At 45.0% G+C, this 25986-nt stretch overlaps 1 protein-coding gene across 1 annotated transcript in view; it reads right to left on the bottom strand.

Annotated features, from left to right (window-relative positions):
• The window catches only part of clec16a (C-type lectin domain containing 16A), a 324098-nt gene that overhangs the window by 68506 nt on the left and 229606 nt on the right, over window positions 1–25986 (bottom strand). The window contains exons 20-21 of the mRNA XM_072481721.1: window positions 11539–11690; window positions 10363–10567 (exon numbers count right to left, since the gene is read on the bottom strand). Coding sequence (XP_072337822.1) covers window positions 10363–10567; window positions 11539–11690 — 357 coding nt within the window. The remainder of the gene's footprint in view (window positions 1–10362; window positions 10568–11538; window positions 11691–25986) is intronic.

Below are 25986 nucleotides of genomic sequence, written 5' to 3'. Positions count from 1 at the left end.
AACGCTTTTCGCTATGTTCTGATTCAGTTTTTATGCAAGTGTACGAAGGTGCATAATTAGCAATAAAGTTGTATTTTGGACAGCTCCAATCAATCGGACTACCGACTCTTATTAGAAGATCGAATAAGGGATCCCAGAGCACTCAATAAAGTGAGATATGTTGCAAACAGAACATTTCTGGATCACTCTCAGCTAAGATTCACTCCTGGTGAAATGTACAATAAAACCCTGACTCCATTTTACTTTAGTTTCCAACCTCAAAACGCAGCGACCCATTGCAGCCACCATGGCTTCTATCCCCAACACCATTTTATGCTTTCTGTATGTATTAGCCTGTGCATGGATAGCTTTATGCAGCATTTTGTATCAGGTTCTGGATTGAGGTTTCATTTTTAAAAAAAATCAAAATTTTATTGAGGTATTTTGGTATTATAACAACAAAATAAATATTGTACATGAAACTATAAATATAGTGCAAAAGCCGCCTCCCTCCCTTGCAGGTTCCACCTTTATTAACCCCCTACTCCAAGCTAAACTAACCTCCCCCTTCTGCCTACGATTAATTTTCCGTGAAGAAATCGACGAATGATTGCCACCTCCAGGCGAACCCCAACAGTGACCCTCTCAAGGCGAACTTGATTTTCTCCAAACAGAGAAAGCTAGCCATGTCCGATAGCCAGGTCTCCGACTTCGGGGGCTTTGAGTCCCTCCAAGCTAATAGTATCCGTCTCCGGGCTACCAGGGAAGCAAAGGCCAGAACGTCTGCCTCTTTCTCCTCCTGGATTCCCGGGCCTTCTGGAAATCGCCACCTCTGGGCTCAGTGCCACCCTTGTTTTTAACACCGTGGACATGACATCGGGATTGAGGTTTCATGAAGGACACCTACAACCGACAGACTTTTAGTTGTCATTGGGTTGAATTTGAATCAGAGTTGCCAAGTTGACCATCTGTTGATTAGGTTCATTGGATGCGCGCTCAAGTGTTAGCAGCTTGGAATATTGTAGAAGAGTCAGAAAATCTGCACTAAATCACAATTTGCTGTGCAACAGTGCAGGATTTTTAAAAAAACTGGTCACTGCTTATCCTCGTAAATTAGCAGGATATGTCAGACTAATTCGAAGTATGTTCATAAAACCATTACATTGTTTTGAGTAGTTACTTATCATATTTGTTCACTTACATTCAATGTCAGATAGATAGGAAAATCAAATATCAAAAACAATGTTTATTTTTTTAAATCTAGTCTGCTGTGAAATCAGTACTTGCTTGGAATGATGGTTCATTTCGGAAGAGGAAGGTTTGCTTTCTGTAGTATTTTATATCACTCTTCATTGGTCAACAAAACAATCCTATACAATCTTACTTGGGGACTTGGTTAGAATTTAATCTAGTACTACAACATCATCTGAGATTTTGCAGTGTTTCTTTGCAGTGTTTAAATTTAATGTTGAAGGGAGCAGAATAGAAATACTGCTCTCGGCAAAAGCAGTGTTTTGCAAACTTTTTTTTCCTGGGACCCACTTTTGCCAACCAGCCGGCCTTCGGGACCCAAGGCGGCCGACCCAGTGTCATAACTCTCTCTCTTACACACACACAAACTGTGCAGTAACTCTCTCTTGCACTCCTAGTCCATCTACTCCACTGTCCCCAGTGTTGGAACCAGTGCATGAGTTCCATACAGTGAGCAGGTTTCAATCTTTGCCTGCAAATCAGCTCAGTAGAGACTATGAAAACACAAAGAATGACAAAACGATTGCATTCATCATTTCAGTGGATAGATACAAATACATTTCAATTTCTTCGAACTCTTAAGCGGACTTTCTGCTGAATTTCTGTACATTTGGCGTTTAGAAATGTGGTGAGATCAGTTTTACAATCTGGAGAGTTGTGTGTGTAAACAAGGGAAGGTAACCATTTCGGAATACACTGCTCACCAGCAGGACTTATGATTGTGGGGCAGCACGGTAGCATTGTGGATAGCACAAATGCTTCACAGCTCCAGGGTCCCAGGTTCGATTCCGGCTTGGGTCACTGTCTGCGCGGAGTCTGCACATCCTCCCAGTGTGTGCGTGGGTTTCCTCCGGGTGCTCCAGTTTCCTCCCACAGTCCAAAGATGTGCGGGTTAGGTGGATTGGCCATGATAAATTGCCCATAGTGTCCAAAATTGCCCTTAGTGTAGGGTGGGGTTACTGGGTTATGGGGATAGGGTGGAGGTGTGGACCTTGGGTAGGGTGCTCTTTCCAAGAGCCAGTGCAGACTCGATGGGCCGAATGGCCTCCTTCTGCACTGTAAATTCTATGATAATCAGCAACCAGATCTCACCGGTAACCGGCAGGACTGTCCCAAGAATGACACAGAACCCAGTGGCATTTACAGGATTAACATTTGGTTCCACAAGTATCTCCAAAGTATAGAGTTAGCTGGAGCTTGGAGGGAACAGATCCGAGCATCCTTGTTCCAAAACAGAGAATGGCTTGATTTTGCATCCAAACAGCCCGCCTGAACTGTATCCGGCTTGCTCATGCGATGCTGCTGACTTCAGGGTCCACTGACTGTAATATTCCAACTCCACCTCCTGACACACGCTTGTGACTTTGACCTCTCATCTCCAGTAGGAGTTGGGCTGTTCCCCCGTGACCGATGTTCATCTCCATGATATTCTGGGGCATCATAAAGCTTTCTCCACCATCATCTGTTGCAGAGTCTGGGTCCTGAAAGTCAGTTGTGATACGCTCAATGTGAGTTACCTCTGGCGTAAAGTGACGGGTAGGTTTAGTCCTTTCACTAACACTTGCTTGAACTTCCAGAGTTCCATTGGCTAACTCTACCAGATGCTGCAGAGCTTTGTCAGGTGTCTCACATTGACAACATGCTGAACAGTGCAGAGGCCCTTCTGCCCCTTGCTTCAGTGATGCCAGAAAACTGCCCTCCTCTGGCCCAGGCTGAATTGAGCTTCCATCACTCCTGTCATCTGTGAAGTCAGCATGTGAAAGAACAGTAATTGCTTCAAAGCGGGAAGATGGTTTGTGCAACCTCTGCTTGGGAACAGAGAGTGGTGAGACTGAAGACCGACCCTGGCTTGAACAGTGCGGCTCAGGCCATTTAAAATAAATATGCTGGTGGCGGCCGTTGAGTACTTCTCCCGTGATCAGGACCGATCGCTCCGCAACCCTCCCGACACCTGCCTGCAACCCAACCACAGGTCACAACCCGCACTTTGAAAAGCACTCGTCTAAAGAATACACTTGATTTCAATTTACACACAAAATATGAAAATGCATGTTAAATAGGTCAAACTATTTCACAACTTACAGCTGTAATTCACTATGATTACAAAGGAAAATGTGCATTTCCCTGTAAGTTGTGGTTCTCAACGATACGTTGTGGTCACATTGACAAATCTGGTCTTAACCACGGAGGAGCATGCTGAAACACAGCTGGCTGGATACATCATTCAGCAGTTCCAGTTAAGTTTAGAATCTGACATTAGAGGATTCGCAAATTATTTAAAAAACTTGTATAAAGCTATTTTTATCTTTGAAGTATATGGAATCCCTCGAGTTGCGTCCAGTTTCTATTTGTTTCCTTTAAGCGTACAAAGGTGGAGCAGAGAAGGAAATTTCCTTCAACCACTATTCAGTCGAAGTTTGTATTCTCGTCTTCATTAGCAGATTGTGGGGTTAAGTCCCACTCCAGAGACAATCACAAAATCTTCACTGCAGTGTGTTGCACTATCGTCCTTCAGAGGTGATGTTAGACTGAGGCTCGACATGTATGCTCAGGATGTACAAGTTCTCCCCTGTATCATGGCTAATATTGATTACTAAAACTGTTACGAACCCGATCATTAAAACAGATTATCACATTGCGTTTGTGGGACCATACTGTGCACAGATTGGCCGTCATGTTTTCTACAATCCACCAGTGACTACACGTCACAAGTACTTAGTTGGCTGTTAAGTACTTCGGGACTTCCTGAGGTTGCAAAAGTCGTGATATCAATGCCAACACCAAACAAATTGGCAAGTTGGTCCGGACTTGAATTTGTAGAATGCTTACGTGACAGATCCCCGGAACAATATGTTGACAAACTAGGGGTAAAGTTCTTTTAGATGTAGTATAGTGCAATGTTACAGGGTTAATTAACCTCATAGTAAAAGATCTGCTGAAAAATAGTGATCATATTTCAATTGAATTCCACATTAAGTGTGATTGGAGTACGTTGCTTTCAAAAACAACAATTTTAAACCTAAAAAAAGCCAATTACATAGGTATGAGGGGGACAGCTGGCCAAGGTTGATTGGGTAAATCGATTAAGAGGTTTGGTGATAAATGAACAATGGAAATATCAGAAGAACCGATTCAAGACGCTTATCAAAAATACATTCTATTGAAAAACAAAAACTCAGCCAAGAAAAATCCACCTGTGACTTACTAAGGAAGTTAAAGATGGTATTTGTTTAAAAGAGATTTATAATAGAACATAGAACAGTACAGCACAGAACAGGCCCTTCGGCCCTCGATGTTGTGCCGAGCATTGTCCAAAACCAAGATCAAGCTATCATTCTGGTGTGCTCCATGTGCCTATCCAATAACTGCTTGAAAGTACCTAAAGTGTCCGACTCCACTATCACAGCAGGCAGTCCATTCCACACCCTAACCACTCTGAGTAAAGAACCTACCTCGGACACCCCTCCTATATCTCCCACCCTGAATCTTATAGTTATGTCCCCTTGTAACAGCTACATCCACCCAAAGGAATAGTCTCTGAACGTCCACTCTATCTAGCCCCCTCATTATCTTATAAACCTCTATTAAGTCGCCTCTCATCCTCCTCCGCTCCAAAGAGAAAAGCCCTAGTTCCCTCAACCTTTCTTCATAAGACCTATCCTGCAAACCAGGCAGCATCCTGGTAAATCTCCATTGCACCCTTTCCAGTGCTTCCACATCCTTCCTATAACGAGGTGACCAGAACTGCACACAATACTCCAAATGTGGTCTCACTAGTTGCAGCATAACCCTGCAGCTCTTAAACTCAAGCCCCCTGTTAATAAACGCTAACACACTATAAGTCTTCTTCACGGCTCTATCCACTCGAGTGGCAACCTTCAGCGATCTGTGAACATGAACCCCAAGATCTCTCTGTTCCTCCACATTCCTCAGAACCCTGCCGTTGTAACCCACATTCAAATTTTTTCTCCCAAAATGAATCACCTCCCACTTATCAGGGTTAAACTCCATCTGCCATTTTTCGGCCCAGCTCTGCATCCTATCAATGTCTCTTTGCAGCCTACAACAGCCCTCCACCTCATCCACTACTCCACCAATCTTGGTGTCATCAGAAAATTTACTGACCCACCCTTCAGCCCCCTCCTCCAAGTCATTGATAAAAATCACAAATAGCAGAGGACCCAGCACTGATCCCCATGGTACACCGTTGGTAACTGGACTCCAGTCTGAAAATTTTCCATCCACCACCACCCTCTGTCTTCTATGTGATAGCCAGTTACTTATCCAATTGGTCAAATTTCCCTCTATCCCACACCTCCTTATTTTCTTCATGAGCCGACTATGGGGAACCTTATCAAACGACTTACTAAAATCCATGTATACGACATCAACTGCTCTACCTTCATCTACACACTTAGTTACCTCCTCAAAGAATAATGTTACAAAAAAAAAAAACCCAGTAATAATCCTGAGGATGGAAGTATTTTATAAACCAACTAAGAGTCACCAAAAGGTTGATTTAAAAAAAGGTAAAAAATAGAAAGAGTAGACTAGCAGGAATATAAAAGCAGTGGTAACCGCTTTTACAGGTATATAAGGAACATAAAACATAGAAAATACAGCACAGAACAGGCCCTTCGGCCCACGGTGTTGTGCCGAACCTTTGGGATTAATCATAGATTATCATTGAATTTACAGTGCAGAAGGAGGCCATTCGGCCCATTGAGTCTGCACCGCCTCTTGGAAAGAGCACCCTACCCAAGGTCCGCTCCTCCACCCTATCCTCATAACCCAGCAACCCCACCCAACACTAAGGGCAATTTTGGACACTCAGGGCAATTTATCATGGCCAATCCACCTAACCTGCACATCTTTGGACTGTGGGAGGAAACCGGAGCACCCGGAGGAAACCCACGCAGACACGGGGAGGACGTGCAGACTCCGCACAGACAGTGACCCAAGCCAGAATCGAACCTGGGACCCTGGAGCTGTGAAGCAATTGTGTTATCCACAATGCTACCTTGCTGCCCTTAAGAACAAATAAATCTACACTATATCATTTTACCGTAATCCATGTACCTATCCAATAGCTGCTTGAAGGTCCCTAATGTTTCCGATTCAACTACTTCCACAGGCAGTGCATTCCATGCCCCCACTACTCTCTGGGTAAAGAACCTACCTCTGATATCCCTCCTATATCTTCCACCTTTCACCTTAAATTTATGTCCCCTCGTAATGGTTTGTTCCACCCGGGGAAAAAGGAAGAGAGCAGCTAAAATAAACATTGGCCATTAGGGGTAAAGACAAGATAGAATCATAGAATGTACAGTGTAGGAGGCGATTCTGCCCATCTGCACCGGCCCTTGGGAAAGAGCACTCCACCCAAGCCCATACATCCACCCCATCCCCACACCTCCACCCTATCCCCCGCAACCCCAGCTAACCTTTTTTGGACACTAAGGGCAATTTGGCAGAGCCAATCCACCTACCCTGCACATCTTTGGACTGTGGGAGGAAACCGGAGCACCCGGAGGAAGCCCACGCAGACACGGGGAGAACATGCAGACTTATCTTGGGGAATGAGGAAATGGTAGGGACATCAAATAAACATTTTGCCTGTCTTCATAGTAAAGACAAAAACTACACAGGTGAAATAAAGAGTAACCAAGGAGCTCAAATGTACGAGGAACTGGAGGTAATTAATACCAATTAAAAAAAAAGTGATGGATAACTTAAGGGACTAAAATCAGACAAATCCCCAGGATTTGATGGCCTGCATACCAGGGTTCTAAAAGAGGTAACGGATAGTGGATGTGCTGGTTATGATTTCCCAAAATTCCCTAGATTCTAAAACTATCCCAGGGGAATAGAAGTTAATATAATTTCACTATTCAGGAAAGGAAGGAGCAGGAAGACAGAGAACTACATTAATACTGTGGTTACCAGGGCAGGTTAAAGACTAGGAATCCTACCGTGAGCAACTCACCTCCTGACCCCCCCATAGCCTGTCCACCACCTACAAGGCACAAGTCAGGAGTGTAATGGAATACTCTCCACTTGTCTGGATGAGTGCAGCTCCAACAGCACTGAAGAAGTTCAACACCATCCAGGACAAAGCAGCCCGCTTGATTGCTCCCCCTTCCACAAACATTCAAACCTCCACCACCGACGAACAGTGGCAGCCGTGCGTACCAGCCGTGTGTACCATCTACAGGATACACTGCAGTAACTGACCAACGTTCCTTAGACAACACTTTCCGAACCCATGACCATTACCATCTAGAAGAACAAGAGCGGCAGATACCTGGGAATTCACCACCTGGAGGTTCCCTTCCAAGTCACTCACCACCCTGACTTGGAAATATATCGCCGCTCCTTCACTGTCGCTGGGGCAACATCCTGGAACTCTCTCCCTAACAGCACAGTGGGTGTTTCGACAACTCAAGGACTGCAGCAGTTCAAGAAGGCAACTCATCAACACCTTCTGGAGGGCAACTAGGGATGGGAAATTGAACCCACGCTGCTGGCATTGTTCTGCATTACAAGCCAGTTGTTTAGCCCACTGTGCTAAACCAGCCCCTTAAAGTAGTACGTCTAGATAAAGAATCTGGATCGGCGCAGGCTTGGTGGGCCGAAGGGCCTGTTCCTGCGCTGTAATGTTATTTGTTCTTTGTATGGGAATGTGGACTGTAAGGAGGTCACAAAGAGGCTGTGATGAGATATAGAAAAGGTGAAGTGATTGAGCAACAAGTTGGTAAATGGAGTGTAATGTGGGGACGTAGAAGGTTATTCGCCTAGATAGTAAGATTTGAAAAGCAGAATCAATTCCAAAATGCATGAAACTTGTACATATTAATGTTCAGAGGAACTTGGGTGTCTTCATGCAGGTACAGCAAGCAATTAGGAAGGCATGTTGCCACATAATGCAAGGGGAAGAGAGTACAAGAATAAGGAAGTCTTGCAATAATTATGGTAAGACTTTGGTAAGACCACTTCTGGAGTAGCATGTGCAGTTTTGGTCTCTATATTTTAAGGAAATATATACTTTCATTGGAAGCAGTACAGCAAATGTTCTCTGGGTTGACCCCCAAGATGGGAAAGCTGTCCTCTGATGAGAGGTTGAGTAAGTTGGGCCTATGCTTTCTGGAGTCAGATGAACGAGAGGTGATCTCATTGAAACATACAAGATTCTGAAGAGACTTGACAGGGTAGACACAGATTGTTTCCCTGGTTGGAGAATCTAGACGATGGAGGCACAGTTGCAGGATAGCAGGCCAATTATTTAGGATTGAGGAGAGGACAAATCTCTTCACTCAAAGGGCTGTGAATCTACGGAATTCTCAATCATATGGTTGTGGATGCTCTGATGTTTCATATATTTCGGACTGGGATAGATTTTTGGTCTCTCAGGAAACCAAGGGATAAGGGAACATACAGGAGAGTGGAGTTAAGGTTGCTATCCACCATGATCGTTCAGAATGGCAGAGCAGGTTCAAGGGGCCCGCATGGTACCCAGATGGTATACTCTTGTTCCTATGTTCTCAAGTTCTCTGTCTTTTGAATGGTAAAACAGCTTGGACAGTATAAATACATATATTATTACAAATTGCACAAAATGCAGTGACTTAACTGAGCTCGGAAAGTTCAATGACAAGTTTAAGAACGTATAGGAGCATTCTTCCCAATTGAATCTGAACACAACAGTTATTCTGGTATTACCATTACTGAAATAGTGAATTCAGATCGAACACCTACCTTTTGTATCTCATCTACAGTCACTCCAGTGACAGGCAGAAGACACTTGTGTTTTGGTGCAATGCATTTTGTTTGAACATAGGTCCACCCTGGGTGCCATCCAGATCCATCTAATTCTAGAAACACACACTACTGACTAGGCACAGCTACATGCAGTATTGTAGGATGTTTTCTAGGGTTGGATGGTTCTGTACTTCCTGCATACTTTTAATTCCATTGTTTGCGAACAATGCAACCAATCAGAAATATGTTACCACTTTCCACCCACCAAGGCAAGCAGACATTCTGAAAGGTAGTTGTTGTTATTTAAGTAATTTGTTGGACATCAAAGTTCTCTACTGCAATTTAATCAAATATAACCTCTGTCGGGCCTTTAATGCTGCTAGATGCATAATTGATGTTAAAAAATATTAAGTTAGGGCAGCACGGTGGCGCAGTGGGTTAGCCCTGCTGCTTCACAGCGCCGAGGTCCCAGGTTCGATCCCGGCTCTGGGTCGCTGTCCGTGGTGAGTTTGCAGATTCTCTCAGTGTTTGCGTGGGTTTCGCCCCCACAACCCCGCAATGATGTGCAGGGTAGGTGGATTGGCCACGCTAAATTGCCTCTTAATTGGAAAAAAAAGAATTGGGTACTCTAAATTTAAAAAAAAAAAGGTTAAGTTCAGCCATTTGTATATTAAGGTGCTTTGGGATGTCCTGAGGTCATGAACGCTGGGGCAGCCCGGTGACGCAGCGGTTAGCAATGCTGCCTCATAGCGCCAGGAACTGGGTTCAATTCCCACCTTGGTTGACTGTCTGTGGAGTTGACACGTTCTCCCAGTGTCTGAGTGGGTTTCCTTTGGATGCTCTGGTTTCCTCCCACAGTCCACAATGTTACATGGATTGGCCATGATAAATTGCCCCTTAGTGTCCAAAGGTTGGGTGGGGTTAAGGGAATAGGGCGGGGTAGCAGGCCTAGGTAGGGTGCTCTTTCAGAGGGTCGGTGCAGACTCGATCGGCCGAATGGCCTCCTTCTGCACTGTAGGGATCCTATGATGCTTGTAAATTCAACTTTCTTTACTTCGTATTTCAGCTGTTGAACATCAATAACAGCAACAAATATGGTATAAAAGAACTTCATATTTTTATCAATACCACTTCATTGAACAGTTAAGTGAATTGTTGAAAGTGTTTGTGGATGATGAATTTAATATAGAAAGCAAGAAAATCTACCAGCTCTATTAAATTAATCAAAACCTCGGCAAAAATCACATAGGGTGGTTAAAAAGATTCCACACGCAAAATCAGAATTTTAATTAGTCCTGCATAATTCCAGCAGGTAAGCTGGCACCACCGTTTGAATGGCCTAGTTATACCTGCTAATAAGAAACTGGCACAAACCTGCTATTCTTTGCATCTTCATACGCCGTGCTTGAATGCGGCCCTTTGCTAACCGCTGTTTTGCGATGATGCAGCGGATGTGATCAGCAAAGATGAATGTGGCCTGGAGGATTGGGAAAGGCCTGGCATGAGGGTTGGATGCTGGCTTATGGATGATGATATTTAAAGCTCGACTGTCATCTTCCACTCCCATCACCTGCATATCCTGTCAAAAGAAATAGGTACAATAATTGCAAGTACACAATAAGTCTACTGTCATATTTCAAACACAACTTAAAAAGCTTTCCCTGGGTGATTACACAGTAACATACACTGTATGGCTGCATCTTTCTCAACCTGATGTCATCTTTAGTTCACAACTATCGAAGCCTAAACTGGACCTCAAACAGATTTCTCAAAATCTGGATCAGTTTATACAGGTGGCCTAAAAACAAACCGCAAGATAGTTCATCCACTATTTCTATGGGCGTACAATTTACTACAGAGCATATTGTACAAACCAGATTCTGTAAAATTAACAAAATAAGTCTAAATGAAAAGGTTTCCCATTCAAGCGAAAAGATGCTTTTCGTGACCAATATAGCTCAGTGAAGCTAATCTAAGAGGCATCAGTAAAGAACATAATCACCCATTTCTGTCTTTCCACTCTAATCTTCCTCCACCACAACACTTGACGGTCTTGTGTTCAAAATTACAAAAGTGAAAAATAGAAGCCTCACGCCGCATTAGGATGAGTGAATACCAGGAGGTTGCAGAGATACTGCACATTTGTACCATATCTTCAACCGTCAGTTATTTTGGTGCCTAAATGAAAAGTGATCCCGATCCCCATGAAAGAAACCAACTATACCGAATGTGCAAGTGCCATATAAAGCCTGATTTGGATTTGAAAGTGTTGTTTAGGGTGGGTAAAGTGAAAGCACCAAAACGTGCCAGATATTTACTCAGAAGGTATACCTTTGCTGCCCTTGCACAATACAGCAAATTATACTGACGAAAAGTTTAAATTAGTTCTCCTCGATATATTTTGTTCCACGAAACAGCTGAGAAATTAGTTGCAAACAGGACTGCAGCAATAATCCAAATAATTAGCAAAGATACGTGTTAGTTTTGAATTTAAACATTAGAATCAAAGAAGCAGAAAGGAGATGGGTCTGCCAACATTTAGCTACTTACCTGAAGTAGGCCTGCAAATTTCACCACACCCCAGCCAAGTCGTTTGCTCTCGGGTTCAACTAAGCTCATCTGATAAATGTCGACAGCCAGGAATCGATGCATCTGACTGCCATCCTTTGCAACTACCGTGCAAGCAATTAAGTCACTGTTGTCTGAAAGAATAGAATTAACACCAAGTCTCAGTTGATCAGGAGAGAGCGGAAATTAAATCGGTTTCAAAATAAAACTCTTGATAATCAGTGATAAACCAAAAATATAAACACCGACAGCACTTAATATAATTCAAATCATGTGTTTGCTCTCCAGTTAAGGAAAAGGAAACAGACATGAATGAAGGTTGGAAGTAGTTTGTGACGAATTACCCTCAACTATTTGAGAAAATAAGCATTGCAAGAATATGAACATACAAACTAGGAGTAGGCCACTCGGCCCCTCGAGCCTGCTCTGCCATTCAATAAGATCAGGCTGATCTGTATGTGTCGAGTTCCCCTTTCCCATCTGCCCCAATAACATTCAATCCCCTTGCCTAACAATCTATCTGCCATAAAAATATTCAATGACATTGCTTCCACCACCTTCTGAGGCAGGGAGTTCCAAAGTCACACAGCCCCTCAGAAGAAAGATTCTCATAGCTGTCTGAGAAGGGCAACCCCTAATTTTAAAACAGAATACTCTATATTTAGGCTTGCAGCTTTCACTGTTACAAATACGTACTCGAGTTAGAGTAAAGGATGCGGGGAGTCTTGGTCCAGGGTTAAAATTACAGGAAATGTACAAGTCCGTAACTCTTAGTGCGTTCCTTTTTTGAAAAGCATACATTTCAAGTAGTACACGGAGCCACCTAGCATGTTGCCACTTCAAATTCTGAGCCAAAAGAGTCTATGTTTGCAGTGTATTCAACCAGATGAGTCCAAATGCTCACCCATGGTCCACATAAACAGCACACTTCTCAGCAGTGGTCGCTGGCTGACGATTAAGAATGGGATTGCTGACTGAATTTTTTTTGTCTCCTTGACTTAGGAACCCTCATGCCAATCTGGCATCAATTATCTCTTCTGGGGCCAACTAATACAGCCCAGATCAAAGATGCCCAAAAGAGCAGTAGTGCATTTAATCACTGTGCGGTTGGGACAGTCCTTACAATCAATACTGAATTTATCTGCTGGAGCAGAACAACAAGCTTGTTCTTCCTGACTCTTCTCAGATACTATTCGTTACTATTTTCACAGAGCAGAGGAAAAAGTTAAAAGACTGTTTTGTCTTCACTGGCCTATAATAATTCAGCAGACAATCGCAAACTCTTAATTTAAGCCGTTGATATTAGAGAAGTCTTTTCTAATTAGGCAACACTGAATGAAAAGGATTTTGCACCCTTGTTGACAAGGAAGCTCCACAAATATCCTCAATGATGGAACAGTACAGCACAGCAGTGCAAAAGAGAAGGCTGAAGCGTTTGCAACAATCTTCAGCGAGAAGCTAAGTGAATAGTCCATCTCTACCTCCTCCGAGATGCCCAGGATCACAGATGCCAGTCTTCAGCCAGTTCGGTTCACTCCATGTAATATTAAGAAAGCTTCGGAGTTGCATTCTGATCTGGCTAACAGTCCACAAGAAAGGTCTTTTGCTCTCATAGCAGGTTAGTTAAAAAAGATTAATAGTATTTAGAGCAGCGCAGACTTGTCAGAGGATTAAAAAGAATATTCATTCATTTGCGGTTAGGCCAGCACTTATTGCTCATCCCTAGTTGCCCTTCAGAGGGTGGTGATGAGTTGCCTTCTTGAACTACTGCAGTCCTCGAGACGTAGGTACAGGGAGGGAGTTCCAGGATGCTGCCCCAGCGACAGTGAAGGCACGGCGATATACTTCGAAGTCAGGGTGATGAGTGACTTGGAGGGAAACCTCCAGGTGGTGGGGTTCCAAGATGGTCCTTGTCCTTTCACGTGGTGGAGGCTGTGGGTTTGGCAGGTGCCGCCTAAGGAACTTAGTGAGTTACTGCAGTGCACCTTATAGATAGTACACACGGCTGCCACTGCTCGTGGGTGGTAGAAGGTTTGAATGTTTGTGGAAGGGGGAGCAATCAAATGGGTCTCGCTAATCCCCAATTGCCCTTGAAACGGCATTTAAGAGCCAATCACATTGCTATGGGTCTGAAGTCACTTGTAGGCCAGGCAAGGACGGCAGATTTCCTTCCCTAAAGCTGGGTATCTGGTTTACTAGCTCAGTGACAATATCACTACCCCACCGCCTCCCCATAGAGATAGTAATTAAGAATATTGTATTTACTGTATTTAGTAGTATTGTTTAAGGGGTAATTGTAAGCTATTTTCGGGTGTGAGGTTAAAGATTTTAGTAGTGTGTTAATAATGTTTTGTTTTAAAAATACCAAATCCCCCTTTTTTTTGTGCAATCACTCCTGGAGTGGAGTATTCTTTCCACACAGTCTTACAAAATAAACTAAAACATTGGGGTTTCGGTCCAGAATACTAGCCACTGTTGGAGTCTGGTCTGTGATTGTAAGTAAAACAGTTCATATCCAAATGCAGCAGTGCCTGGACAATAAGCAGGCCTGCACGGACAAGTGACAACTAAGATTGTGCCATACAAGTACCAGGCAATGACCATCTGCAACAAGAGAGAATCTTACGATCACCTCTTGGCATTACCATCACTGAACCCCCAACCAACACCATCCTGTTGGCGGGGATTGGGTTAACATTGTCCAGAATCTGAACTGGACCATTCAAAATAATTACTGTGGCTACAAGAGCAGGGCAGAGGCTAGGATACCTGCAGCGAGTAACTCGCCCCCTGCTTCACCAAAGCCTGTGCACCATCTGCAAGGCACATGTGAAGAGTGTGATGGAGTATTCTCCAATTGCCTGCATATGTGCAGCTCCAACAACACTCCAGAAGCTCGACACCCTCTGCACAAAGCAGCTCACTTGATTGACACCCTATCCACAAACATTTACTCCCTCCCCCACCGAAGAAGTGGCAGCCGTGTGTACCATCCACAAGATGCACTGCAGGAACTCACCAAGGCTCCTTAGGCAGCACCTTCCAAATTCATGACTACCACCTAGGACAAGGGCAGCAAACACATGGGAATACCACCATCTGGAAGTTCCCCTCCAAGCCACTCACCATCCTGACTTGGAAATATATTGCTTATGAAAATATACATTTATGGAATATGCTTATGGAAATATACATGCTTTTCCTTCAGTTTCGCTGGGTCAAACCCTGGAACTTCCTTCCTAACAACATTGTGGGTGCATCTACACCACATGGATTGCAGAAGGCAGCTCACCACCACCTTCTCAAGGGCAGTTAGGGATGGGCAATAAATGCTGGCGAATCCAGTGACATCCACATCCTAGAAATGAATTTTGAAAATACTAATTAATTACATTAATTATACACCGATAATTTTGGAAAATATCCCAGTCAGTCTCACCGTTTGAAATTATACCTGAGCAGGAACACAAGGTGGCTTAGAGGAAGATACTGAAGGCACAGTTCCCAAATCTGACCATCTTTTGATCTCTCCCCATCTTCAAAAGCATCCTCTTTGTGGAGGGGTAAAGCATGGTGAAACAGTTTGGGAGAAGATATCTGAAAGCCCTACAATCAATGCTGGAGTGTAGGGAGCAAAGAATTGAAAACAACAGTAAACCAGAACGGAAAGAACGGAGGACAGAAGCAGGAATATAGGACTGAGCAGGGTGAACAGGAACCAGGTCATGGAGCGATTGAAAGATGGCAAAATTTGAATTTCATCCCATTTCCTCGTCAACTACATGAATCTGTTGCCTGTTGCTGATGTATTGAATTGCAACATGCTTCCTAGCCATTAGAAGGCATGTTGTCAGCTGTGGTTCAATGGTTGCACTCTCACCCAAGACAGAAATCACCCAAGACTCAAATCCTATTCCATAGGTAAGCACATAAAATCTAATCTGATACTCCAATGTAGTCGGGGACTGTTCAATATGCTGTCTTTTGGATGAGGGGTTAAACTAAAGCCTCTTCCACTCGCTCAGGTGGACATAAAAGATCCATGCCGTTATTCCAAAGAAGAGCACTGGCCCTTCTTAATTCCTCAATCATCACTAAAAACAGATGAACTTTCTATTCTCACATTGTTGTTAATTGGACCTTTCTGTGCCAAAGTTAGCTGCCATGCTTCTTCCATTGCAGGCTGAATTCTGCCGCCCAGCCCGCCACAAGAACACCACGGGTAAGACGCTGACAATGAAAAAATCCACTGGCCTCGGGTGAGATTCCCCGGGCGTTAGGAAGGACGCGGCCGGAGAATCCCGCCCTACATTTCAAAAATACTTCATTGACGGTAAAAGTGCTTTGGGAACACTCAGGTTTGTGAAAGGCGTAAATCATTTTTTCATTCAATCCTAAAAATAATGATAGTCATCACTGCCAGTACATACTTTTCCAATGGTACTAAATATGGTACACTAATTATTAGTGCAGGTAATGTAAAAAAAAAAAAATATTAATGAAGACAATAGTACAAGAACAGACACTCAAATATAAACTTCAATGGCTCCTGAATAAATACTGATCTGAGTTAATACATACTGAATTGCAATACTAAAAATGTACCTGATTTATCACTCTCAATCAATGTCGCATACTGTGTGAGTTTTTAAGAATAGATTTTATTTTTTAGGTTTGAGATCAGCGAACTGATTATCTATGACTCAGTTAACCAAGACGGGGAAACTAAAACGGGCCGTTTAATAAAGGTTTACACATGTTCCCGGAACTGTTAAATGGGTGTGGTTTGGCATTCAACCGTTATAGTTTGGCTCTCAACAATCCTCAGTCATTCAAAAAACAAACAAATTAAGGGCGGCTTGGTGGTGTAGTGGTTAGCACTGCTGCCTCATGGCGCCGAGGTCCCAGGTTCGATCCCAGCCCTGGGTCACTGTCCGTGTGGAGTTTATACAGTCTCCCCGTGTCTGCGTGGGTCTCATCCCCACAACCTAAAGATGTGGATTGGTCACGTTAAATTGCCCCTTAGTTGGAAAAAAAAAAATTGGATACTCTAAATTAAATACAAATTTGACAAATTAAACACCAAGTATTACAAAGTCGGAGTTTGATGCTAGTTCTACTAGCACCAGGGGCTGGTTTAGCACACTGGGCTAAATCGCTGGCTTTTAAAGCAGACCAAGGCAGGCCAGCAGCTCGGTTCAATTCCCGTATCAGCCTCCCCGAACAGGCGCTGGAATGTGGCGACTAGGGGATTTTCACAGAAACTTCATTGTCTACTCGTGACAATAAACAATTAAAAAAACATTTTTTTTTTTTTTTTTTTTTTTTTTTAAAACTTTCTTTTTGATATTTATAACACGGTCCCAATATTTCCAATGAAGTTTAACAATAGCTCAACAGGTTCCCAAGAAAAAGGCATTGGTCTAAAGTGTGAATTCCGAACTGGTTAAAATACAAGCGAACGACCAACATAACAAGGCCATTATATACAAGCTGGATCATTAGTGTATAGCAAATTGTGATTTATCAGCACCAATTGCCCTGCAGTTATTATAATCAGGATTTTAAAAAAACAGAAGGTCAAATTCCTAAAAAAAAGATGATGATCAAATTAGAAAGACGGAAGCTAAAGAAATTTGGCATGTCTGCATCGACTCTCACAAACTTCTATAGATGTGCCATAGAGAGCATCCTATCCGGCTGCATCACAGCCTGGTATGGCAACTGCTCGGCCCAAGATCGCAAGAAACTGCAGAGTGTGGTGAACACAGCCCAACGCATCACACAAGCTTGCCATCCTCCCAGTGATTCTGTCAACACCTCCCGCTGCCTCAGGAAGGCAGACAGCATTATCAGAGACCCCTCCCATCCAGGCATTGCCTTCTTCCAGGCACTTCCATCAGGCAGAAGGTACAGAAGTCTGAAGACTCGCACATTCAGACATAGGGACAGCTTCTTCCCCACAGTTACAAGACTCCTCAATGACTCCCCCTTGGACTGATCTGTTCTCTGTAAGAAAACTATACACGACGACCTATGCTGCTCTTGCTCATGTATTTGTTTTGTTTGGCCCCTTGTTCCACAATGTAACCAATCACTGTTATGTCGATGTACCATTTGTCAATGTTCTCAGTTGATTATTCTTGTGTCTACTATGTACGTACTGTGTACACTCCTCGGCTGCAGAAAAATACTTTTCACTGTACTCCGGTACATGTGACAATAAATCGAATCAAATCAGAATTAGAAATCCTATATTTTTGAGAGAATGAAGAGTACCAACTGAAAGAAATTGGATGAAAGATGAGATAGAGGAAGAGGACAAGAATGCAAAACAAGCAACAATTCCTGGGGATGCTCTAGATGAGAGGAGAGAGCAAACAGACAGTGTCAGGAATGAGAGGAGACAAACCTTCCAGTTGGCAAATGCGTCATTTGGAAAACTTTCCAATTCCAGTGTAAGGGCCTTGATCATTCTGAATTGTATCCAATGCAAAGCTCCTTCCAAATTCTATGTGGTCAAATGGATGCATTATATTTTTATGTTGCTGAATGCTATAAAACAATTAATCAAATCAATTTGTTCTTGTATTCCCACTTGGCTTACATTCAACAAACCTGTATTGCAAATTAATACATTTTTTTTTTTACAACTTAAAAATTTTTTATTCACGGAATGTTGGCATCGCTGGTTAGGCCAGCATTTATTGCCCATCCCTAGTTGCCCTTGAGAATGTGGCGGTGAGCTGCCTTCTTGAACCGCTGCAGTCCTGGAGGTGCAGGTACACCCACAATGCTGTTCGGGAGGGAGTTTCAGGATTTTGCCCCAGCGACAGTGAAGGAACGGCACTATATTTCCAAGTCAGGGTGGTGAGTGACTTGAAGGGGAACCTCCAGGTGGTGGGTTTCCCAGGTATCTGCTGCTCTTGTCCTTCTAGATGGTAGTGGTCATGGATTGGATTTATGCATTGTAACTCAGGATGTGCAACAAATATGCACTCAACTTCCATCTGTATTATTTGGAACATGTTATATCACAGATTTACATGGCGGTGATCTGTGGTGACTGAGGCAGTTAAATGGGGATGTGAAAGGTCTGTATGTATTTGATCCTATTTGACTCAGGGAGAGAAAAGGGATCCTATTTTTAGTAATCCATTAAGAACCGTAAATCATCAAGTGCAGTATAGCTCCAGCTCCAGAAGACCCGCTATCAGCTGGACCCCTTCATATAATCTGAGAATGACCTGTCGTAAAGTGACATCCTTGGACAAGTGCACTGAAGTACACCGATTAAAATGGCAGTATTGCTAGATGGTTTATGAGAAAGCTTTCATTTGAAACTATTTTAAAAAGTTATTTTTTGCCATAATGAAGAACTTTGACATTCCAGAAGTATAAAATTTATTGTTTTTAGGGCCAGGGAGGCTATTTAGTAGTAATATTAAACTTAGTATTTGATTACAATCCCATTCAACAAACTGCAATATTTTCAAAGGTTTTCAGTGTTCAATGAGTTCAATTTGACTGCAGCCTGTGAGAACTTCAATGGTGCACCCTATGCGAAACGTAGAATCACGGAAAGCAATGTCTGAACGCCTACTTTTTTTTTTTTCTTTTTTTTTTCTTTTATTAAATATTTTATTGAAAATTTTTGGTCAACCAACACAGTACATTGTGCATCCTTTACACAATATTATAACAACACAAATAACAATGACCTATTTTATAAACAAACAAAAAAAAATGAATAAATAATAAATAACAAAAATGAAAACTAGCCCTAATTGGCAACTGCCTTGTCACAAGTAACACTCTCCAAAAATATAATTTAACAGTCCAATATATAATTATCTGTAGCAACGACCTATACATACTAGACAGTATATATTAACAACCCTGAGAGTCCTTCTGGTTCCTCCCCCCCCCCCCCCCACCCCGATCCTGGGCTGCTGCTGCTGCCTTCTTTTTCCCATTCCGTCTATCTTTCTGCGAGGTATTCGACGAACGGTTGCCACCGCCTGGTGAACCCTTGAGCCGACCCCCTTAGGACGAACTTAATCCGCTCTAGCTTTATAAACCCCGCCATGTCATTTATCCAGGTCTCCACCCCCGGGGGCTTGGCTTCTTTCCACATTAGCAATATCCTGCGCCGGGCTACTAGGGACGCAAAGGCCAAAACATCGGCCTCTCTCGCCTCCTGCACTCCCGGCTCTTGTGCAACCCCAAATATAGCCAACCCCCAGCTTGGTTCGACCCGGACTCCTACTACTTTTGAAAGCACCTTTGTCACCCCCATCCAAAACCCCTGTAGTGCCGGGCATGACCAAAACATATCGGTATGATTCGCTGGGCTTCTCGAGCACCTCGCACACCTATCCTCCACCCCAAAAAATTTACTGAGCCGTGTTCCAGTCATATGTGCCCTGTGTAATACCTTAAACTGAATCAGGCTTAGCCTGGCACACGAGGACGACGAGTTTACCCTGCTTAGGGCATCTGCCCACAGCCCCTCCTCGATCTCCTCCCCCAGCTCTTCTTCCCATTTCCCTTTTAGTTCATCTACCATAGTCTCCCCTTCGTCCCTCATTTCCCTATATATATCTGACACCTTACCATCCCCCACCCATGTCTTTGAGATCACTCTGTCCTGCACCTCTTGTGTCGGGAGCTGCGGGAATTCCCTCACCTGTTGCCTCGCAAAAGCCCTCAGTTGCATATACCTGAATGCATTCCCTTGGGGCAACCCATATTTCTCGGTCAGCGCTCCCAGACTCGCGAACTTCCCATCCACAAACAGATCTTTCAGTTGCGTTATTCTTGCTCTTTGCCACATTCCATATCCCCCATCCATTCCCCCCGGAGCAAACCTATGGTTGTTTCTTATCGGGGACCCCCCCCAAGGCTCCAGTCTTTCCCCTATGCCGTCTCCACTGTCCCCAAATCTTCAGTGTAGCCACCACCACCGGGCTTGTGGTGTAGTTCCTCGGTGAGAACGGCAATGGGGCTGTCACCATAGCCTGTAGGCTAGTCCCCCTACAGGACGCCCTCTCTAATCTCTTCCACGCCACTCCCTCCTCCTCTCCCATCCACTTACTCACCATTGAAATATTAGCGGCCCAATAATACTCACTTAGGCTCGGTAGTGCCAGCCCCCCCCTATCCCTGCTACGCTGTAAGAATCCCTTCCTCACTCTCGGGTCTTCCCGGCCCACACAAAACCCATGATGCTCTTTTCAATCCTTTAAAAAAAAGCCTTCGTGATCACCACCGGGAGGCACTGAAACACAGAGGAATCTCGGGAGGACCACCATCTTAACCGCCTGCACCCTCCCTGCCATTGACAGGGATACCATATCCCATCTCTTGAAATCCTCCTCCATCTGTTCCACCAACCGCGTTAAATTTAACCTATGCAATGTGCCCCAATTCTTAGCTATCTGGATCCCCAGGTAACGAAAGTCCCTTGTTACCTTCCTCAATGGTAGGTCCTCTATTTCTCTACTCTGCTCCCCTGGATGCACCACAAACAACTCACTTTTCCCCATGTTCAATTTATACCCTGAAAAATCCCCAAACTCCCCAAGTATCCGCATTATTTCTGGCATCCCCTCCGCCGGGTCCGCCACGTATAGTAGCAAATCGTCCGCATACAAAGATACCCGGTGCTCTTCTCCTCCCCTAAATACTCCCCTCCACTTCTTGGAACCCCTCAACGCTATCGCCAGGGGCTCAATCGCCAGTGCAAACAATAATGGGGACAGAGGGCATCCCTGCCTTGTCCCTCTATGGAGCCGAAAATATGCAGATCCCCGTCCATTCGTGACCACGCTCGCCACTGGGGCCCTATACAACAGCTGCACCCATCTAACATACCCCTCTCCAAAACAAAATCTCCTCAACACCTCCCACAAATAATCCCACTCCACTCTATCAAATGCTTTCTCGGCATCCATCGCCACTACTATCTCCGTTTCTCCCTCTGGTGGGGCCATCATCATTACCCCTAACAACCTCCGTATATTCGTGTTCAGCTGTCTCCCCTTCACAAACCCAGTTTGGTCCTCGTGGACCACCCCCGGGACACATTCCTCTATTCTCATTGCCATTACCTTGGCCAGGACCTTGGCATCTACATTTAGGAGGGAAATAGGTCTATAGGACCCGCATTGTAGCGGGTCCTTTTCCTTCTTTAAGAGAAGCGATATCGTTGCTTCAGACATAGTCGGGGGCAGTTGTCCCCTTTCCTTTGCCTCATTAAAGGTCCTCGTCAGTACCGGGGCGAGCAAGTCCACATATTTTCTATAGAATTCGACTGGGAATCCATCCGGTCCCGGGGCCTTTCCCGCCTGCATGCTCCTAATTCCTTTCACCACTTCTTCTACCTTGATCTGTGCTCCCAGTCCCACCCTTTCCTGCTCTTCCACCTTGGGAAATTCCAGCCGATCCAAGAAGCCCATCATTCTCTCCCTCCCATCCGGGGGTTGAGCTTCATATAATTTTTTATAAAATGTCTTGAACACTCCATTCACTCTCTCCGCTCCCCGCTCCATCTCTCCTTCCTCATCCCTCACTCCCCCTATTTCCCTCGCTGCTCCCCTTTTCCTCAATTGGTGTGCCAGCAACCTGCTCGCCTTCTCCCCATATTCGTACTGTACACCCTGTGCCTTCCTCCATTGTGCCTCTGCAGTGCCTGTAGTCAGCAAGTCAAATTCTACATGTAGCCTTTGCCTTTCCCTGTACAGTCCCTCCTCCGGTGCTTCCGCATATTGTCTGTCCACCCTCAAAAGTTCTTGCAGCAACCGCTCCCGTTCCTTACTCTCCAGCTTCCCTTTATGTGCCCTTATTGATATCAGCTCCCCTCTAACCACCGCCTTCAACGCCTCCCAGACCACTCCCACCTGGACCTCCCCATTATCATTGAGTTCCAAGTACTTTTCAATGCACCCCCTCACCCTTAGACACACCCCCTCATCTGCCATTAGTCCCATGTCCATTCTCCAGGGTGGGCGCCCTCCTGTTTCCTCCCCTATCTCCAAGTCCACCCAGTGTGGAGCGTGATCCGAAATGGCTATAGCCGTATACTCCGTTCCCCTCACCTTCGGGATCAATGCCCTACCCAGCACAAAAAAGTCTATTCGCGAGTAGACTTTATGGACATAGGAGAAAAACGAGAACTCCTTACTCCTAGGTCTGCTAAATCTCCACGGGTCTACACCTCCCATCTGCTCCATAAAATCTTTAAGTACCTTGGCTGCTGCCGGCCTCCTTCCAGTCCTGGACTTCGACCTATCCAGCCCTGGTTCCAACACCGTATTAAAATATCCCCCCATTATCAGCTTTCCCATCTCTAGGTCCGGAATGCGTCCTAGCATCCGCCTCATAAAATTGGCATCATCCCAGTTCGGGGCATATACGTTTACCAAAACCACCGTCTCCCCCTGTAGTTTGCCACTCACCATCACGTATCTGCCCCCGTTATCCGCCACTACAGTCTTTGCCTCGAACATTACCCGCTTCCCCACTAATATAGCCACCCCCCTGTTTTTCGCATCTAGCCCCGAATGGAACACCTGCCCCACCCATCCTTTGCGTAGCCTAACCTGGTCTATCAGTTTCAGGTGCGTTTCCTGTAACATAACCACATCTGCCTTAAGTTTCTTAAGGTGTGCGAGTACCCGTGCCCTCTTTATCGGCCCGTTCAGCCCTCTCACGTTCCACGTGATCAGCCGAGTTGGGGGGCTTCCTACCCCCCCCCCCCTTGTCGATTAGCCATCACCTTTTTCCAGCTCCTCACCCGGTTCCCACGCAGCTGTATCTCCACCAGGCGGTGCCCCCCCGCCCATCCTCTCCCATACCAGCTCCCCCCTTTCCCCAGCAGCAGCAACCCAGTAATTCCCCCCTCCCACCCCCCCCTGCTAGATCCCCCGCTAGCGTAATTACTCCCCCCATGTTGCTCCCAGAAGTCAGCAAACTCTGGCTGACCTCGGCTTCCCCCCGTGACCTCGGCTCGCACCGTGCGACGCCCCCTCCTTCCTGCTTCTCTATTCCCGCCATGATTATCATAGCGCGGCAATCAAGCCAGCGCTTCTCCCTTGGCCCCACCCCCAATGGCCAACGCCCCATCTCCTCCACCTCCCCTCCTCCCCCCATCACCACCTGTGGGAGAGAGAAAAGTTACCACATCGCAGGATTAGTACATAAAACCCCTCTTTGCCCCCCACATTCGCCCCACCACTTTGTTCGAACGTTCTTTTTAATAACCCGCTCATTCCAGTTTTTCTTCCACAATAAAAGTCCACGCTTCATCCGCCGTCTCAAAGTAGTGGTGCCTCCCTCGATATGTGACCCACAGTCTTGCCGGTTGCAGCATTCCAAATTTTATCTTCTTTTTATGAAGCACCGCCTTGGCCCGATTAAAGCTCGCCCTCCTTCTCGCCACCTCCGCACTCCAGTCTTGATAAACGCGGATCACCGCGTTCTCCCATTTACTGCTCCGAGTTTTCTTCGCCCATCTAAGGACCATTTCTCTATCCTTAAAACGGAGGAATCTCACCACTATGGCTCTGGGAATTTCTCCTGCTCTCGGTCCTCGCGCCATCACTCGGTATGAAAGAATAGATAACTCAATACTTCAGGTAAGAATAGGTAGCTCAATATTTCAGATCTTTTTAAAAAAAAAAAAAGAAATATATTTGCTTTTGTGTTTCCAGCATATGACATGACTAGGTTTGCTGCTGCACCACATTTTTCACTGTATGGAAATGGGGCCAGTTTACAGGTGAGCAGGAAGCCAGGTGCTCAGTTCAGCCACTTACCTGTAAAACGGAACCTTTTCTGGGAAGAAGGGGTTCTTGATACTTGGAAGGTTATAAAACTCATATATACATTTGTACACCGGTGATCGAGTTACAGCTACAGTGATTCTATCACTTCTTCAAATAAATCTAGAGGTGCTATCTCTACATGTGGGGTCAGCTCAGCCCATGCTTACAACAACCTCTATCGTTCAGGTCATTCAACAACGCAACTTAAAACTCTGACAAAATTTCATTTTTTCCAATCAAGGGGCAATTTAGTGTGGCCAATCCACCTAGCCTGCACATCTTTGTGTTGTGGGGGCGAAACCCACGCAAACACTGGGAGAATGTGCAAACTCCACACGGACAGTGACCCAGAGCCGGGATTCGAACCTGGGACCTCAGTGCCATGAGCCAACAGGGCTAACCCACTGTGCCACCGTGCTGCCCAATTTTGACAAAGGTTTAAAGCTACCGTATATCATTAATCACCTAACAATTTTTCTAAAGTGATCTTAACACTCTAGACACCATAAAAGACTAGTATGGAGTAGAATAGAGACTCCCACATTCTACTGTCCATTGTGGGTGGCACAGTAGCACAGTGGCTAGCACCGCTGCTTCACAGCTCCAGGATCCCAGGTTCAATTCCCGGCTTGGGTCACTGTCTGTGTGGAGTTTGCACTTTCTCCCTTTGTCTGCGTGGGTTTCCTCAGAGTGCTCCGATTTACTCTCTCAGTCCAAAGATACGCTAAATTGCCCATTAGTGTCCAAAAGGTTAGGTGGGGTTACTGGGTTACGGGGATAGGGTGGAGGTCTGGGCTTAGGTTGGGTGCTCTTTCCAAGGGCCAGTGCACACTCGATGGGCCGCAAGGCCTCCTTCTGGACTGTAAATTCTATAACCAGAGGTCTTCCAAATATTTGCTCTTCATGTCTTGACTCACCCTGGCTCCCGTTAAGCCAGTGCAGCTCGATGACTTATAACAGCTCATAGTTAAGCAAAGCCTCAATTTTAAAATCCTCATTTCTTTTCAATTCCCTCCATGACCTTGCCCCTCCCTATCTCTGTAATCTCGAGCCCCAGGACATCCCAAGATATCTATACTCTGCTAATTTTAGCCTCCCAAACTTTAAAAAAAACATGGAGGTATTTTTGGTATAGTAACAACAACAAAATAAACAATATACATGAAACCATAAACATAGTGCAAAAGCCATTTAACTCTCATACAGGTCCCACCCTTATTGACCCCCCACTCTAATCTAAGCTCACCCCCCCCACCCCCCCGGTCTGCTGACGATTAATTTCCCGCAAAGAAGTTGACGAACGGTTGCCACCTCCGGGCGAACCCTAACAGTGACCCTCTCAAGGCGAACTTGAATTTCTCCAAACCGAGAAAGCTAGCCATGTCCGATAGCCAGGTCTCCGACTTCGGGGGCTTTCAGTCCCTCCAAGCTAATAGTATCTGTCTCTGGGGTACCAGGGAAGCAAAGGCCAGAACGTCTGCCTCTTTCTCCTCCTGGATTCCCGGGTCTTCGGACACCCCGAAAATCGCCACCTCTGGACTCAGCGCCACCCTTGTTTTTAACACCGTGGACATGACATCTGCAAACCCCTGCCAAAATCCCC

The sequence above is a fragment of the Scyliorhinus torazame genome, chromosome 17 (assembly GCF_047496885.1).
Source record: "Scyliorhinus torazame isolate Kashiwa2021f chromosome 17, sScyTor2.1, whole genome shotgun sequence".
Lineage (NCBI taxonomy): Eukaryota > Metazoa > Chordata > Chondrichthyes > Carcharhiniformes > Scyliorhinidae > Scyliorhinus > Scyliorhinus torazame.
Note: the sequence above shows the minus strand (reverse complement) of the source record. Positions and strands in the feature narration are given on the sequence as shown.